General features: G+C 44.6%; 1 protein-coding gene across 1 annotated transcript in view; it reads right to left on the bottom strand.

The window, feature by feature from the left end:
• The window catches only part of LOC129829140 (probable E3 ubiquitin-protein ligase HECTD2), a 38,067-nt gene extending 20,523 nt beyond the window's left edge, over nucleotides 1–17,544 (bottom strand). The window contains exons 1-14 of the mRNA XM_055890707.1: nucleotides 16,847–17,544; nucleotides 15,223–15,340; nucleotides 14,075–14,219; nucleotides 13,783–13,885; nucleotides 13,184–13,273; nucleotides 13,032–13,096; nucleotides 12,821–12,866; nucleotides 11,370–11,479; nucleotides 10,895–11,043; nucleotides 9,067–9,190; nucleotides 6,660–6,756; nucleotides 4,244–4,351; nucleotides 3,838–3,970; nucleotides 3,309–3,397 (exon numbers count right to left, since the gene is read on the bottom strand). Of these exons, the coding sequence (XP_055746682.1) occupies nucleotides 3,309–3,397; nucleotides 3,838–3,970; nucleotides 4,244–4,351; nucleotides 6,660–6,756; nucleotides 9,067–9,190; nucleotides 10,895–11,043; nucleotides 11,370–11,479; nucleotides 12,821–12,866; nucleotides 13,032–13,096; nucleotides 13,184–13,273; nucleotides 13,783–13,885; nucleotides 14,075–14,219; nucleotides 15,223–15,340; nucleotides 16,847–16,942 (1,473 nt within the window). The 5' untranslated portion in view covers nucleotides 16,943–17,544. The remainder of the gene's footprint in view (nucleotides 1–3,308; nucleotides 3,398–3,837; nucleotides 3,971–4,243; nucleotides 4,352–6,659; nucleotides 6,757–9,066; nucleotides 9,191–10,894; nucleotides 11,044–11,369; nucleotides 11,480–12,820; nucleotides 12,867–13,031; nucleotides 13,097–13,183; nucleotides 13,274–13,782; nucleotides 13,886–14,074; nucleotides 14,220–15,222; nucleotides 15,341–16,846) is intronic.
• Between the last annotated feature and the right edge of the window lie 231 nt (nucleotides 17,545–17,775).

Below are 17,775 nucleotides of genomic sequence, written 5' to 3'. Positions count from 1 at the left end.
CATCTTGGTCCTATCCATGCTCCTCCTCGTTTGAGGAGGAGAACAACATTGACTGCCTTTACAGAAACACCCACCACAACAGGACCAAGCGGATTGAGGAGAGAGAAAAAGAACTAAGGCAATGGAGAGAAGAGGAATGGAGTTGGGAGCAAATTTTCAATGGAGAAGGACCCTGGGCTAAGGTGGGAGAGAATCGCCGCTCTCGGGAGGAGAAGGAGGCAGCCACAGCCCAGGAGCGCTGGTATGAGGAGGCAGCACGTATGAGAGGCTGGAAGCCCGAGAGGCTCACCCAAAAATTTCTTGGGGGGGGGGCTAAAGGGGAGTGTGGCGAAGCCGGGTTGGATACCTGAGCCAACTCCCCGGGCTTGCCGTGGAGTAAGAGGGCGTCGTACTGGTCAGACACCGTGTTATGCGGTAAAGCGCACGGTGTCCCCAGTACGCGTGCTTAGCCCAGTGCGGGCTATTCCACCTTGCCGCACTGGGAGGGCTAGGTTGGGCATCGAGCCGAGTGCCATGAAGCCGGCCCAACGTATCTGGTCTCCAGTACGTCTCCTTGGGCCGGCGTACATGGCACCAGCCTTACAGGTGGTGTCCCCGGTTCGCCTGCATAGCCCAGTGCGGGCTATTCCACCTCGCCGCACTGGCAGGGCTACGGGGTCCATTCAACCTGGTAAGGTTGGGGAGGCTCGGTGCTCAAGAGCACGTGTCCTCCTTCACGGTCCGGTATATCCGGCGCCACCTTCCCACCCCAGCTCAGTACCACCAGTGCCTACACCACGCACCAGGCTTCCAGTGCATCTCCAGAGCCCTGTTCCTCTTCCACGCACTCTCCCTATGGTGCGTGTCTCCAGCCCAGTGCCTCCAGTTCCGGCACCACGCACCAAGCCTCCTGTGCGTCTCCAGAGCCCTGGACGCACTGTTCCTTCTCCCCGCACTCGCCCTGAGGTGCGTGCCCTCAGCCCGGTACCTCCAGTTCCGGTACCACGCACCAGGCCTAGAGTGCGCCACGAGAGTCCAGTGTGCCCTGTTCCTGTTCCCCGCACTCGCCCTGAGGTGCGTGCCCTCAGCCCGGTACCTCCAGTTCCGGTACCACGCACCAGGCCTATAGTGCGTCTCAGCCGGCCAGAGTCTGCCGTCTGCCCAGCGGTGCTTGAACTGCCCGTCTGCCCAGCTCCGTCTGAGCCATCTGTCTGCCCAGCGCCGTCTGAGCCATCTGTCTGCCCAGCGCCGTCTGAGCCATCTGTCTGCCCAGCGCCGTCTGAGCCATCTGTCTGCCCAGCGCCGTCTGAGTCATCCGTCTGCCACGAGCCATTAGAGCCGCCCGTCTGTCCCGAGCCAGTAGAGCCGTCCGTCAGTCAGGAGCCGCTAGAGCCGTCCGTCAGTCAGGAGCCGCTAGAGCCGTCCGTCAGTCAGGAGCCGCCAGAGACGCCCGCCAGTCAGGAGCCGCCAGAGACGCCCGCCAGTCAGGAGCCGCCAGAGACGCCCGCCAGTCAGGAGCTGCCAGAGACGCCCGCCAGTCAGGAGCTGCCAGAGACGCCCGCCAGTCAGGAGCTGCCAGAGACGCCCGCCAGTCAGGAGCTGCCAGAGACGCCCGCCAGTCAGGAGCTGCCAGAGACGCCCGCCAGTCAGGAGCTGCCAGAGACGTCCGACAGTCCGGAGCTGCCCTACAGTCCGGAGCTGCCGTACAGTCCGGAGCTGCCCTACAGTCCGGAGCTGCCCTACAGTCCGGAGCTGCCACTCAGCCCGGACCTGCCGGAGTCCCTCAGCCCGGACCTGCCGGAGTCCCTCAGCCAGGACCTGCCGCCCCTTATCCCGGTGCTGGTCCTTATCCCGGTGCTGCCCCTTGTCCCGGTGCTGCTCCTTGTCCCGGTGCTGCCCCTTATCCCGGTGCTGCCCCTTATCCCGGTGTTGCCCCTTGTCCCGGTGCTGCCCCTTGTCCCGGTGCTGCCCCTTGTCCCGGTGCTGCCCCTTGTCCCGGTGCTGCCCCTTGTCCCGGTGCTGCCCCTTGTCCCGGTGCTGCCCCTTATCCCGGTGTTGCCCCTTCATTTAGGTGGGGTTAGTGGGAGGGTGGTCATTGGGAGGGGGATAAAGAAGCGGGGATTGATTATGGTGGGGACCTCGTCCACCGCCAGAGCCGCCACCGTGGACAGACGCCCACCCAGACCCTCCCCTAGACTTTGTGCTGGTGCGCCCGGAGTTCGCACCTTAAGGGGGGGGTTCTGTCACGTTCCTGACCTGTTTTCCTTTGTTTTGTATTCATTTTAGTTGGTCAGGGCGTGAGTTGGGTGGGTTTGTCTATGTTTGTATTTCTATGTGGGGTTTTGTGTTCGGCCTGGTATGATTCTCAATTAGAGACAGGTGTGTATTGTTTGTCTCTAATTGAGAGTCATACAAAGGCAGCCAGGGTTTCACTGGTGTTTTGTGGGTGTTTGTTCCTGTGTCCTCACAGGACAGTTGAAGGTTAGTCTCATTTGTTGTTTTGTAGTGTATTGTTTTGCTGTTTTCATTAAAAGATGGCTTATTTCCCTCAATCCGCATCTTGGTCCTATCCATGCTCCTCCTCGTTTGAGGAGGAGAACAACATTGACTGCCTTTACAATGGTGCTGTTCAGAAAAAAATGATTGGAAAATAATTTGGGTTCTAACCCCTGGTCAAAATAAGTCAATAAGGACAATCATGTGGGACATGCCAAAATTAGGATTTTCCTCAGAAATAACTTAATGAAAACACACTACTATTGGAATTGTTTAACATAGTTTACTTTAGTTAGAGTGTAAATGTTAAAATTAGTGTTTTATCAAAATGTACACATAATGTCAAAAGGACATAAAAGGCACTCTACTTGTGGAATGACCCGTTAACTTAACACAGTAATATTCTGCATACTTTAGTTATTCTGTAAGATTACATCAGATTGTAATGTATCAAATAGAAAAGCATTACAGTCTCCTCTGATTGGATCCACAGTTTAGAAGATAACAAAATTCTAAACAAATCCCCACAAAATTATAGTTGTAAAACTTAAAGCTATCATCTGCAAAGCAGCAATTAACATGGCGTAGGGAGAGTGGAGAACCTCAGAGTATCTATGGTAACTGTGCAAAGATCCCCTGAAGAGTAACGCCAGGATGTGCAAAGATCCCCTTAAGAGTAACGCCAGGAGTTTTAGTCAGCTAACTATGTGACTTGATAAAAAAGCCAGTTAAAAGGGTACAACATGAGGACTGCTGCTGTACGTTGAGAATCTGTTTACAGTTCACCACAGGCTACACAGTACCAAAAATCACGGTATGGTACAAAAGGATACGGCTCCGACCAATCGGAACTCGGAGTAGTTGTCACACTTCCAGCTGCTGAACCAGTGACAGTGGGAATCCTTGAAGAATGTAAACATGCCTTCAGAGAGGAGACACAAATAAACTCTGCTTAAACACAACTCTGGCCCAGACATGACATAGAACACAGGCCTCCAGTCAAAGAAAGATAACAAATGGTCAGAATAGAGTACATGGGAATTTCCTTTTTGGACTGCTAGGTCCCAGACTAAATGGGAGTTACTATAATTGAATGGTTATCTATTATTGCAGTGCTATAAGACCCAGAACATCATACATTTGAGTTGTGTTCTTCATTTATGGCTATGTCAACATTCTTAGTCTGGGTACTTGTTGAAACTTTAGGATGAGATATAGACAGCTAGGGCTAAAGGTGAAGAAACTCCCATAATCTTCTACTGTTATCTATGGAGAAAAATATTATTGTTGCAAACAAAACATCTGTATCTCTATGGCTCAGGACAACACATATGCCTGATCTGTTTGTACCATATGTCTCACCGTAGTCTGTATGAAAGATCTGTCGGATGAGAAGGAGAAACCACTCCTTGGTCAGACCGCCCATGTCTAAACCAGCCTCCCCCACAAACGTCACTTTCAGCTTCTTTTTCAAGTCTGCTCGGTTTCTAGCAAGCTAAAAGCAAGAGAACAAGTTAAGCTGTGGCCAACTCTCTTGAACTTATCAGACCTAGGCATGCTGCATGTCTGAACCTATACATATCTTGGACGTTTCAGTTTTGAAATGCACTGGATTGAAAGCAGTGGAATAACTGCTTCAAACTAATTGGCTCTTGTATGAACAGAAATAGCTATCAAGCTACTCTACCAGGGCTGGGCTGTCTTCTTAAGTAATGCTTGTGTGTGTCTGTGCGTACTGTGCCTAGATTAAGATGGGAGATGGTATTACCTCATCCAGTGAGTCACTGACCAGCTGCAGCCGCCTGACTTTGATGTTGAGAAACAGCAGGCTCATGTCAACTCGCTGTCTGCGAGACACTTTGTCCACTAGGCTTTGCTGCAATAAATAACAAGACGCATTCTTTATTTGCAGTTGCTCCCACAGTACATGCTGTTAGCATTGGACCACTGCTTTGCTGTCAGAGTGGGAGAGTGTATGTTTTCAGGCTGATTGTAACGGTGGTCCTCCTCTTCATCCGAAGAGGAGGAGCAGGGATTGAACCAAAATGCAGCGGATTGTGAAGACATGATTTATTAAAGAAAACACGAAAACACGAACTTGACTAAAACTAACAAAACAACAAACGATGTAGACAGACCTGGACGACGAACTCACATAAACACGAAGAACGCACGAACAGGGAAAATAGCCTACACATAAATGACGATAAACAAACAAACCGAACAGTCCCGTATGGTGCGACAAACACTGACACAGGAGACAACCACCCACAACGAACACTGTGAAACAACCTACCTAAATATGACTCTTAATTAGAGGAACGCCAAACACCTGCCTCTAATTAAGAGCCATACCAGGCAACCCATAAACCAACATAGAAACAGACAACATAGAATGCCCACCCAAACTCACGTCCTGACCAACTAACACATACAACAAACTAACAGAAATAGGTCAGGAACGTGACACTGATGCAGTGAGATACACACTGTAAATATTGTATACTTATAGGGTTATTCCTGATTTCAAGACTTGACTGGGAAATACTCTGGGTCCAACATACTTCAATTATTCCAAATAATAGTAATACTACTAATAATAAACAGTACCAGTCAAAAGTGTGGACACACCTACTCAACACCTACTCATTCAAGTGTTTTTCTTTATTTGTACTATTTTTTCTACATTGTAGAATAATAGTGAAGACATCAAAATGATGAAATAACACATATGGAATCATTTAGTAACCCAAAAACGGTCAAACAAATCAAAATATATTTTAGATTTGAGAGCCACCCTTTGCCTTGATGACAGCTTTGCACACTCTTGGCATTCTATCAATCAGCTTCACCTGGAATGCTTTTCCAACAGTCTTGAAGGAGTTCCCACATATGCTGAGCACCTGTTGGCTGCTTTTCCTTCACTCTGAGCACGGGTGATTGTGGAGGCCAGGTCATCTGATGCAGCACTTCATCACTCTCCTTCTTGGTCTAACAGCCCTTACATAGCCTGGAGGTGTGTTGGATCATTGGCTTGTTGAAAAACCAATGAGAGTCCAACTAATCGCAAACAAGATTGGATGGCATATCGCTGCAGAATGATGGTTAAGCGTGCCTTGAATTCTAAATAAATCACAGAGAGTATCACCAGCAAAGCACCACCACACCATCACACCTCCTCCTTCATGCTTCACGGTGGGAACCACACATGTGGAGATCATCCGTTCACCTACTCTGCATCTCACAAGGACACGGCAGTTGGAACCAAAAATCTCAAATTTGGACTCATGAGATCAAAGGACAGATTTCCACCGGTCTAATGTCCATTGCTCGTGTTTCTTGGCCAAAGCAAGTATCTTCTTCTTATTGGTGTCCTTTAGTGGTGGTTTCTTTGCAGCAATTCGACCATGAAGGCCTGATTCATGCAGTCTCCTCTGAACAGTTGATGTTGAGATGTGTCTGTTACATGAACTTTGTGAAGCATTTATTTGGGCTGCAATTTCTGAGGCTGATAACTCTATTGAACGTATCCTCTGCAGCAGAGGTAACTCTGGGTCTTCCGTTTCTGTGGTGGGCCTCATGAGAGCCAGTTACATCATAGCGCTTGATGGTTTTTGTGACTGTACTTGAAGAAACTTTCAAAGCTTCAAAGTGAATTGTTCCATATTTGACTGACCTACATGTTTTAAAGTAATGATGGACTGTCGTTTCTCTTTGCTTATTTAAGCTGTTCTTGACACTGTTCTTGACAGTCTTTTACCAAATAGGGCTATCTTCTGTATACCAACCCTACCTTGTCACAATACAATTGATTGGCTCAAACGTATTAAGGAAAGAAATTCCACAAATGTACTTTTAACAAGGCATACCCGTTAATTGAAATGCATTCCAGGTGACTACCTTAATGCTATTTGCCTCATGACTCTTTGTTGACTTGAACTTGCTTGTTTACTCAACCGTGGGACAGTATATGTTTGTTCCCACACTCGAGACTCTGACTCCATAATTCCATAAATTAACTTTTAACAAGACACACCTGTTAATTGAAATGCATTCCAGGTGACTACCTCATGAAGCTGGTTAGTCTGGGTTAGTCTGAGACTGTGAGGCATTGTCCATGCTATACAATGACACTGTCATAGATGGATGACAAGGACCTATGTGAGCAGTGACCTCTGTCTCACCCTGGCCATGCTGATCATCTGCTGCTCCGAGTCCTTCTGAATGATTGCTTTCTTCACCACCGTGGATAGAATGAAGGGGAACTGGCAGAATGTAAACCTGCGGATGGGGAAGAACAGGTAGGAATGGGGATGTTTGGTTTTCACAATTTATCATGTGTTTTGGTTTAATCAGGGATTGTGTTCTCTTGGTGTATGATACTCATTGGAGATTGCATCATAGCTGGATGTTATGATATGTCTGGGTTTAACTGTAAATGAAATACACACAACAAGACTGAAAGTATGTGGACACCTGCTCGTCAAACATCTCATTCCAAAATCATGGGCATTAATATGGTGTTGGTCCCCCCTTTTGCTGCTATAACAGCCTCCACTCTTCTGGGAAGGCATTTCACTAGATGTTGCAACATTGCTGCGAGGATCGGCTTCCATTCAGTCACAAGAGCATTAGTGAGGTCGGGCACTGATGTTGGGCGATTAGGCCTGGCTCGCAGTCAGCGCTCCAATTCATCCCAAAGGTGTTCAACAGGGTTGAGGTCAGAGCTCTGTGCAAGCCAATCACGTTCTTCTACACCGATCTCGACAAACCATTTCTGTATGGACCTCGCTTTGTGCACGGGGTAATTGCCATGCAGAAGCAGGAAAGGGCCTTCCCCAAAATGTTGCCACAAAGTTGGAAGCACAGAATCATCTAGAATGTCATTGTATGCTGTAGTGTTAAGATTTCCCTCCACTGGAACTAAGGGGCCAAGCCCGAACCATGAAAAATCGCCCCAGACCATTATTCCTCCTCCACCAAACTTTACAGTTGGCAGTATGGATTTGAGCAGGTACCCAGATTAGTCCATCGGACTGCCAGATGGTGAATCGTGATTCCTCACTCTAAAGAACGCATTTCCACTGCGTTCTGAGTCCAAAGGCGGCAAGCTTTACTCCACTCCAGCCGACGCTTAGCATTCCAAGATGGTAAGTTGGTGGTTGAAGATATCCCTCTAGTGGTGTGGGGGCTGTGCTTTGGCAAAATGGGTGGGGTTATATCCTGCCCGTTTGACCCTGTCCGGGGGTATCATCGGATGGGGCCACAGTGTCTCCTGACCCCTCCTGTCTCAGCCTCCAGTATTTATGCTGCAGTAGTTTATGTGTCGGGGGGCTAGGGTCAGTCTGTTATATCTGGAGTATTTCTCCAGTGTCCTGTGTGAATTTAAGTATGCTCTCTCTAATTCTCTCTTTCTCTCTTTCTTTATCTCTCTCGGAGGACCTGAGCCCTAGGACCATGCCTCAGGACTACCTGGCATGTTGACTCCTTGTTGTCCCCAGTCCACCTGGCCGTGCTGCTGCTCCAGTTTCAACTGTTCTGCCTGTGGCTATGGAAACCTGACCTGTTCACCGGACGTGCTACCTGTCCCAGACCTGCTGTTTTCAACTCTCTAGAGACAGGAGGAGCGGTAGAGATACTCTCAATGATCGGCTATGAAAAGCCAACTGACATTTACTCCTGAGGTGCTGACCTGTTCCACCCTCGACAACCACTGTTATTATTATTATTTGACCATGCTGGTCATTTATGAACATGTGAACATCTTGGCCATGTTCTGTTATAATCTCCACCCGGCACAGCCAGAAGAGGACTGTCCACCCCTCATAGCCTGGTTCTTCTCTAGGTTTCTTCCTAGGTTTTGGCCTTTCTAGGGAGTTTTTCCTAGAAAGGCAGCAAGCAATGCAGGTGTGCTTCTACACCTGCATTGCTTGCTGTTTGGAGTTTTAGGCTGGGTTTCTGTACAGCACTTTGAGATATCAGCTGATGTAAGAAGGGCTATATAAATACATTTGATTTGATTTGATTCCACATGGTGATCTTAGGCTTGTGTAAGGACAGATGATTTTTACGCCTTACTTTCTTCAGCACTCGGCGGTCCCGTTCTGTGAGCTTGTGTGGCCTACCACTTCGCAGCTGAGCCATTGTTGCTCCTAGATGTTTCCACTTCACAATAACAGCACTTACAGTTGACCGGGGCAACGCTAGCAAGGCAGAAATTTGACGAACTGACTTTTTGGAAAGTTGGCATCCTATGACGGTGCCATGTTGAAAGTCACTGAACTCTTCAGAGAGGCCATTCTACTGACAATGTTTGACTATGGAGATTACATGGCTGTGTGCTCGATTTCATACTTTCATACAAATCCACCAATTTGAAGGCGTGTCCACATACTTTTGTATATATAGTGTATCTGATGTTGCAATCTGATATCATAAACAATAAATCTGTTGTTATAAAGCTGAAAGCTGGCACAAGAGGAAGTTCCATTTATTTACAGAGAAACACAGGTATCATAACAACACGGGTTGTGGGCAGAATTGAACAGTACTGGTCAACATAAGCTTTGCTCTGATATTGTCCTGCCTCACCTGGTAGAGTTTCCATGAGTCTGCCATGTGTGATAATCCTCCATGAAGTCAGTGTGGTCCAGTGTGAGGTTGTAGAAGTCAACAAAGGGCATGATGGGAGTGCAAGAAATGCTATTGGCTGCATCTACAATGAAAAACGTAGAAAAATACAAATGTATCAAGGTCTCTTGGAGACAGATGTTTGCTTGAACCTTGACACCTCTGAACTTCTCCTGACCCTCAAACTATGTGTACCCAAGACAAATATGGATAGGCGATCCAGACATACAGTGCATTCGGAAAGTATTCAGACCGCTTGACGTTATCCACATTTTGTTACGCTACAGCCTTATTTTAAAATGTTTATATGGTTGTTTTTTTCCTCATTAATCTACACACAATACACCACAATAACAAAGCAAAAACAGGTTTTTAGACATTTTAGCACATTTATTAAAAATAAAAAACAGAAATATCATAAGTATATATATACATAAATATACAAATATACACAAGTATTTAGACGCTTTACTCAGTACTTTGTTGAAGCACCTTTGGCAGCGATTACAGCCTCAAGTCTTCTTGGGTATGATGCTACAAGCTTGGCACACCAGTATTTGGGAAGTTTCTCCCATTCTTCTCTGCAGATCCTCTCAAGCATTGCCAGGTTGGATGGGGAGCGTAGCTGCACAGCTATTTTAAGGTCTGTGCAGAGATGATCAATCTGGTTCAAGTCCGGGCTCTGGGTGGGCCACTCAAGGACATTCAACATCCCGAAGCCACTCCAGCGTTGTCTTGTCTGTGTGCTTAGGGTTGTTGTCCTGTTAGAAAGTGAACCTTCGCCCCTGTCTGAGGTTCTGAGTGCTCTGGAGCAGGTTTTCATCAAGGATCTCTCTGTACTTTGCTCCATTCATCTTTCCCTCTATCCTCACTAGTCTCCCGGCATGATGTTGCCACCACCATGCTTCACCGTAGGGATGTTGCCAGGTTTCCTCCAGACGTGACGCTTGGCATTCAGGCCAAAGAGTTCAATCTTGGTTTCATCAGACCAAAGAACCTTGTTTCTCATGGTCTGAGAGTCCTTTAGGTGCATTTTGGCAAACTCCAAAAGGTCTGTCATGTGCCTTTTACTGAGGTGTGGCTTCCGTCTAGCCACTCTACTATAAAGGCCTGATTGGTGGAGTACTGCAGAGATGGTTGTCCTTCTGGAAGGTTCTCCCATCTCCAGAGAGGAACTCTGGAGCTCTGTCAGAGTGACCATCGGGTCCTTGGTCACCTCCCTGACCAAGGCCCTTCTTCCCTGATTGCTCAGTTTGGCCGAGCGGCCAGCTCTCGGTAGAGTCTTGGTGGTTCCAAACTTCTTCCATTTAAGAATGATGGATGCCACTGTGCTCTTGGGGACCTTCAATGCTGCAGAAATATTTTGGTACCCTTCCCCAGTTCTGTGCCTCGACACGATCCTGTCTCGGAGCTCTACGGACAATTCCTTCGACCTCATGGCACCTGAGCTCAATTTCGAGTCTCATAGCAAAGGGTCTGAATAGTTATGTAAATAAGGTATTTCTGTGTTTTATTTTTAATAAATGTGCAAAAATGTCTAAAAACCTATTTTCGCTTTGTCATTATGGGGTATTGTGTGTAGATTGATGAGGGCAAAAAATTATTTGATCAATTTTGGAATAAGGCTGTAACGTAACAAAATGTGGAAAAAGTCAAGGGGTGTGTATACTTTCCGAATGCACAGTGTATATGGACAGGAGAATTCAATGTCTGTAGAAAGTGTAGTTCAATCCATTACCACCCCCCATTACCTCCCTGTGGGTGTGGATATAGAAGACGTCCTACTCACTGAGGAGGGAGAGGACCTTGGTGGCGGAGGGGATCCACCAGTAGCACTTGGCCATGGGGGGCAGCTCCTCAGGCTTGGCTGGGAACAAACGGGTGGAGATGAAGAAGTGGAGCCGCTCCACTAGCTGTTTGAATCGCTTCTGGGACAGCCTGGGAGAGGAGGACACGAGTTAGATAATCATCATAAAAAAATCGAGGCATTATCAGGATCACCATCATCATCAGAATGATATAATGGAAAACGCTGAGCACACGACAAGGAACACATTTTAACTGTCAAAATAGATGGTCTTTGTTTGAAAGCTACAGTATGACTGCTCGATCCCTACCAACTGTTACTAAAGCAATTTAGAAAACATATTCTTTACGTAATTAATTTAACTTTCCTGGATAAAGAATAACAACAACGATTTCTTGATTTCTGGCTTGAAAAAGCATGGGACTGCATAACACAGAGGAACAATTCAGACTCTTACTTCTTAAACCAGTGCATCAGGAAATTATGGTCTGCTTCAGCCAGCGCGGCTATTTGCCTCAGTAAGTGTGCATAGATGACATATGTGGCTGGGCTGGTGCACTGAGGATTCTGCAACAAAGAGGAGCTTTTTCAGCAGTGGCAGTGCATTTCAAAAAGGAAATATAGCTTTTCATTTGGAGCAGCAACATAAGACGTCTGGCTTTACAGAGCAAACCAGACTTTTCCACTCCAAACATGACCTCATCCGTTCCTTTGGCAGAGAGAGAGAGAGAGAGAGAGAGAGAGAGAGAGAGAGAGAGAGAGAGAGAGAGAGAGAGAGAGAGAGAGAGAGAGAGAGAGAGAGAGAGAGAGAGAGAGAGAGAGAGAGAGAGAGAGAGAGAGAGAGAGAGAGAGAGAGAGAGAGAGAGAGAGAGAGAGAGAGAGAGAGAGAGAGAGAGAGAGAGAGAGAGAGAGAGAGTAATACCACTGGTATTACCAGGGGCTGATTGACATCAACCATGTCAGACAAACACGTCTACTAAGGCTGCTTCCCAAATGAGGCCCCGGTCAAAAGTAGTGCACTATATAGGAAATAGGGTGCCAATTGGGATACACACCCAATAATTGCCTCGTGCCTTTCAATTTCACAGGATCCGCCACCAAAATATAGGTCAGAGAGCCTATCAACAGCCCAAAGACAAACGTATATCATCATACACAAAATGTGGATGAAAGAGAGAACTGTAGAGGCTCAATAGCCACAAAAGGTTGTTGGTAAGAAAGGGATAGAAGACGTGCTTTTTAATTTACTGCCCCATAAACCCCATAAAACATCTGAAACAATAATACAACTTAGAATGGGATAGAAACAGAAGTCTCTAACCAAAGTCTCACTTTTTAGCAGACAGAAATCCTTCCAGTTCTATTCAGCCATTTCCCAGTCTGCCCCCCCAAGTCTTTCCCAGACTCTGTGTCTAATGGTCGTGTCCATATTTGGCCAGTACCAAGCCTGCCTCTAGTCTGTTGCTCATGTGTGAAGTAAACACTCTGCTCTCATTATATCCAGAGCCTGAATGAGACTGACTAACTGCCAGGGCTTTGACTGGAGTCAATGGGCCATGTGGCGAGGTAGCAGATCGAGAGTTTCCTGTGTTTCCGATTCGCCTTTAGACTGATGGCTGCTGTGTTTAACATACTGAGGCCCCAAAACAAAAAGAGATTTTGTAAGATGGCTGTGGAGCACATGCGTGCGTGTGCTTAACGCATACATTTGCGTGCAAAAACTGTCTCACTTCTAATGAGGAAATTGCCATTGTTACTGGAAAGTACACCATGTACTCTTGTTACGTAATGAAATGGTTTGCTATATATAGCGTGGAATTAAGTATTAGCGGTCGAAAGAGCTCCTTGGCCAAATCTGTATGTAATTTCTACCAGCAGTATGTACATGTAGATAATGCATGAGGTTACCTGAACTAGAATGAAATATGCTCTCAGGTCATCCTTCGTCCGTCGACTGCAAAACAAAGCAGATAATATGAAATTAATTTAATTTCTCATCCAGTATGTAACATTTGCATTAATATTCAAGTCACAAAGTATAGAACTTTACTATGTAGATAGGAATTGCTTGATTTGAGTGAGAAATATAAGAGCACTTATGTATGAGAGTACCACTCACCCCTTCCATTCTCTTAACAAGCTGTTAATGATCCCCTTCAGTACTGCTCTCTGGGTATCAGGAGGCTGTTGAATCAATTTTGGATCAACGTTAGTGAAAGGTTTTCATTTCAGCATGAACATGGTTATTCGTTGCTCCATCATTCTACATACCGTGAGCATTAACGCGTCATAGACAGCATTGACAAATTTGGTGTTGATTCCTGAGTCTTCAATCGTGTTGAACGGAGCGTTTGCTTCTTTCTGAAAAGAGAAATGAAGAACACATTTAGATTAGGACTAACACATGAGCTAGTTAAGTCGACCATCACATGTGCTAAACATTTACCCAACTGTTCCTTGCCATATATGATCATACGCTTTCTTATAGGTTCTGCTCTCATGATTAATACTCTCTATGGAAACCACACACATGTGCTCCTTTTTTTTTTTTACAACCTTCTGAATGACTTCATTCATTCATTTACAGACTCAAAAACAACTCTCCAAATTCCCCTTTTCTTGGCTCCCAGAAAGACTCTATTCACCGACTTTAAACACCAAAACAATGGTCACCTTTTATTTGCATAGATCAGTCATATTTCAAAATGATCACTGTTGCTTTAGCAATTTTACCATCGCACTTATCCATACAAATGAATTGAGTGTAATAAGTCATTTAAAAACATGCTGTATAACTAGCACTGGCTTGACTGACGATACAAATATGGAACCGCAGGATTGGATATGGCACACACATGGGGATCACCCACCTTAAAGGCAGCATTCAGTTCCAAAAAGGAGTCGAATGTGGTCAAGTAGAAATCATGGACGTGTTTCCAATCACCGGAGACCGTTGCCCTCTCAATGTCCTCCCTAGTGAACGTTAGATGAATATGAACAGATGTTTCTGTTTGAGTATAATATTGATGATAACGATGACACAGGTGTGTGTGTGTGTGTGTGTGTGTGTGTGTGTGTGTGTGTGTGTGTGTGTGTGTGTGTGTGTGTGTGTGTGTGTGTGTGTGTGTGTGTGTGTGTGTGTGTGTGTGTGTGTGTGCTTACTGAAACTCTTTGGCTGTCTTGGTGCGGATGGGGATGACAGGATCGGAGGCAAAGCGAGCCCTGACCTCAGGAGGCAGAATGTCAATGGTGATGCGATGTTGATGCTTTTGTCTGACATCAGGACAGATGGGGGGAAGATCTCTACCTGCAGGGGGAATAACAACACATGTAACCACATATAAAAACACACAAATAATCACACACAAATATATCATCCTAGAAAATGTTTTTTACATGAACCAATTCCTAACTAAAATGAAGGTGGTAATTCATACGATCAACTCTACTTACTGGCAATGAGAGCCCAGGTACCAGAGTATAAGGTGTATAAGACAGGTACTCTAATCCACAATATTATAGTTTAACTATCTCAGTTAACTGTTATATAACAAGATGGACAGACTTGCAACCTTGGACTTTGTGAGCCATTAGATGAAACCTGCATAATTTTTTTTTTTGCATGGGTCAATGAACTCTCCATACTTACAAGTATAAGTGACAACAACATATTAACATCTTGTATTTTGAAAACACAACAGTAGTGCTCATTTTACCCAGAACAAGTTCCCCAACTAAAGGATGAGCAGCTCTGAATGGCCCTTTGTCTCCCTCATCTGCATCAATCAATGATCCTCAAGTCTTCTCCAACATCTTTGATCTCAAGAATATGAAGCCATGACAACAAATCTGCCTGGTGTATTGTTCATTATTTCAAAGCAGCCTGTTTGGGTCACTTTGAAATTGAAACAAGCCTTTCTTTTGTGAGCGCTGTGAAAATGATTTCCTTGTAAACATCTCACTGATATTTCTAAGTCTCAATGTGTTCCTCTTGAACACTTTGTTCCTACTCAGCCAAGGTGCAGTCTATCCCAGGACAGTACTGTTGATCAATTAGAGATGATTGATGCCACAGACAATATCTGTTCATCAAATCAGTTTTGTTAGACACCCTGTACCTGAAGGTAAGAACATAAAAAATGTGCTAGGTAGCCATACTGATAGCTCATGTTGGAAATGCTATCGGGATCAAACTGGAGTAAGTTCTTCATGTCTGCACTTTGATATTGGTTCACTATGAGCTTCACAATCTCAAGACGGACTCTTGAATGAAGTAATGTGTTCATTAGGGTTACCATGACGGGACCTACCATGCCGTATGCCAGGAAGGATAAACTGGGAGGAGAGGCTGTGGCTACCAGCCTCCTTTTTGTGGTTTGAGATGAAATTGAGGGAAGGATATGGCAGCTTTGGTCCACGATCAGTACTCTATGACAAAAAACATTATTCATATTACAGATATCATGGAGTCTTGGATGTCCAAAAATTGACATTAAGTCCTGGATGTAATCATAATTATAATAGTATAGATGAGAACTATAACAGCATAGAATACTGATCATTCACAGCAAGTACAGCTGCACTTAGGCTACAGAAATAAAAGTGGGATACATAAACAAAATGTACAGTAAAATATGTGGGCTTTGTTTTAGTGATAATGTGTTGGGGAGTAATGAACTACATGTAGGTCAACTAGTAATGTAACAACATTGTGCAGTATCTTGGTGGTAGTTGAACTAAATTCAAATCTGGGTAGTGTTTCAGTAGTTAATTATTTATTTTTTTGCCATGTAGTGCTGTAGCTGACTACTGGAACTACACACAACTTTTTTTTTAACGGAAAGAAAATACTGCCTAATTGATTTTCATTTTCGACATCAGACCCGGCTAATTCTCACTTGAAACTTAATAAGCTAAATTACACATTCGGGTTAACTCCAGGGTGATCTGTTCATGCAATTTGTAGTCTATGACATTTCAGATTTTTATGATATGATCATTTATCACGAAGTAGTTTGGATGTGGTGAACTATTTTTTCATAGTGCTACATCTGCATTGCTTGCTGTTTGGGGTTTTAGGCTGGGTTTCTGTATAGCACTTTGTGACATCGGCTGATGTAAACAGGGCTTTAGAAATACATTTGATTGATTGATTGATAGTAACTTGAATTAAGTCAACTATATTTTAAGGGTAGCTTTGCTATTTGAATTTGTATTTATTATGGATCCCCATTAGCTAGTGCCAAGGCAGCAGCTTCTCTTCCTGGGGTTCAGCAAAATTAAGGCAGTTATACAATTGTAAAAACATTCACACACTGTGTACCCTCAGGCCCCATACTCCACCACTACAACATAACGTTATCTACAATACAAAATCCATGCGTACGTGTGTATCGTGTGTATATTATCGCGTGTGTACGCATGTTTCCGTGCCTATGTTTGTGTTGCTTCACAGTCCCGCTGTTCCATAAGGTATATTTGTATCTGTTTTTTAAACCAAATTTTACTGCTTGGTATAGCTTAACTTCTTTCAGTGTATAGTAATTGGTAGCTTGATGAACTATATTTTCTGAGTAGCTTCCCCAACACTGCATATTAGCACTCATTACTCACAGAGCTGCGATGCTGTTTTATAGCATAATAGGGTAGGAAGAGCTGTCCAAAAGTTCCACCCTCAGTTTTAACGTTAACACATTTCCCCAAAAGGACAAGCTCTGAGATCATTTAAATGGGTTAGTACGTTACTATTATGCACATTTTTAACACACTTTTTCTAAACGTTTAATTGTATTTTTACATTATGACTTAATTTGTATGACATTGATCCCACATGATTTTTTTTAATTAACATTTTTATTTGATGTCTTTGTTATTTGAACATGAAAACATTTCTTTGTCATATTTAATAAATAAAAAAATGTAAAAAATACTCACAGCGGAGGAATGATTTGAAATTGGAGGGAGTCTATCTCTCTCCCTTTCCCCCTGGTGCAGTTGTGTGTTATTTTCTCTCATAATGTTGAGTAGCATTTCTTCATCCGTTGAAGTCTGGTTAAGGTCGCAGTCACATAGCTTTTTTAAGTTAAAGTTAAAAGTTAAAAGAACTCACAGTACCCGCATACACGGTACCCGCAGTAACAAAACATTCGATCTGAAACGAAGTAACGGTTCAGGACCTGAAAGGCTCTCTCGTCTTCATGGTAAACAGGTGAGCTCGCGCAAAGTTGTCAAAGCGCGCAGAGACTGATGCTGTTTGTCAAAGTAAACACGCGCGAGCGTCTGCAACCGATCGTGTCGCCGAAATCTATTTTAGGTGCTAGGTGAGCATAAATGACTAATTTTCCACCTAACTGGATGTATCGTATATATTTGCAGCGCAGCTGTACACATGCGCCATGTTGTTTAAGAGGAGGTTCATAGTTACGAGCTTGGATACCATGGATGTCCTTACGTAAGTGCGCGGGTTTGCTGTGTGCACTGCCTAGTAGTGCTGACTGATTTACTTCTCCCAGCCAGGGTCTGTTTAGACTTCCAGGAAACGGCTCGAGCGATTAATTTATCACTATGTACAGTATGCTACTGATAGACTACATTTTAGTTTTTTCTCTGTAGGTCTATTCGAGGAATCCAAGTGATACGATATAGACTAGGTTTACTACTCTGCCCTACTGGCCTACTTTATAAACTCAACACGTTATTAGAACTGTTATTACACGTGATGACTTGACCTTGCTTTTGCCTTTTCTAGTCATAATACAGTACTACAAAGTTGATTGTGAAGATAGACACTTTCAGCTTCTCAGCAGGCTACTGGTAAGTTTCACTGGCAAGATAACCAGAGCAGAGGAGCCTTCTCCACCCTT

This window comes from Salvelinus fontinalis, chromosome 30 (genome assembly GCF_029448725.1).
Source record: "Salvelinus fontinalis isolate EN_2023a chromosome 30, ASM2944872v1, whole genome shotgun sequence".
NCBI lineage: Eukaryota > Metazoa > Chordata > Actinopteri > Salmoniformes > Salmonidae > Salvelinus > Salvelinus fontinalis.
The sequence above is the reverse complement of the archived record's forward strand: the minus strand, read 5'-3'. Positions and strand labels throughout refer to the sequence as shown.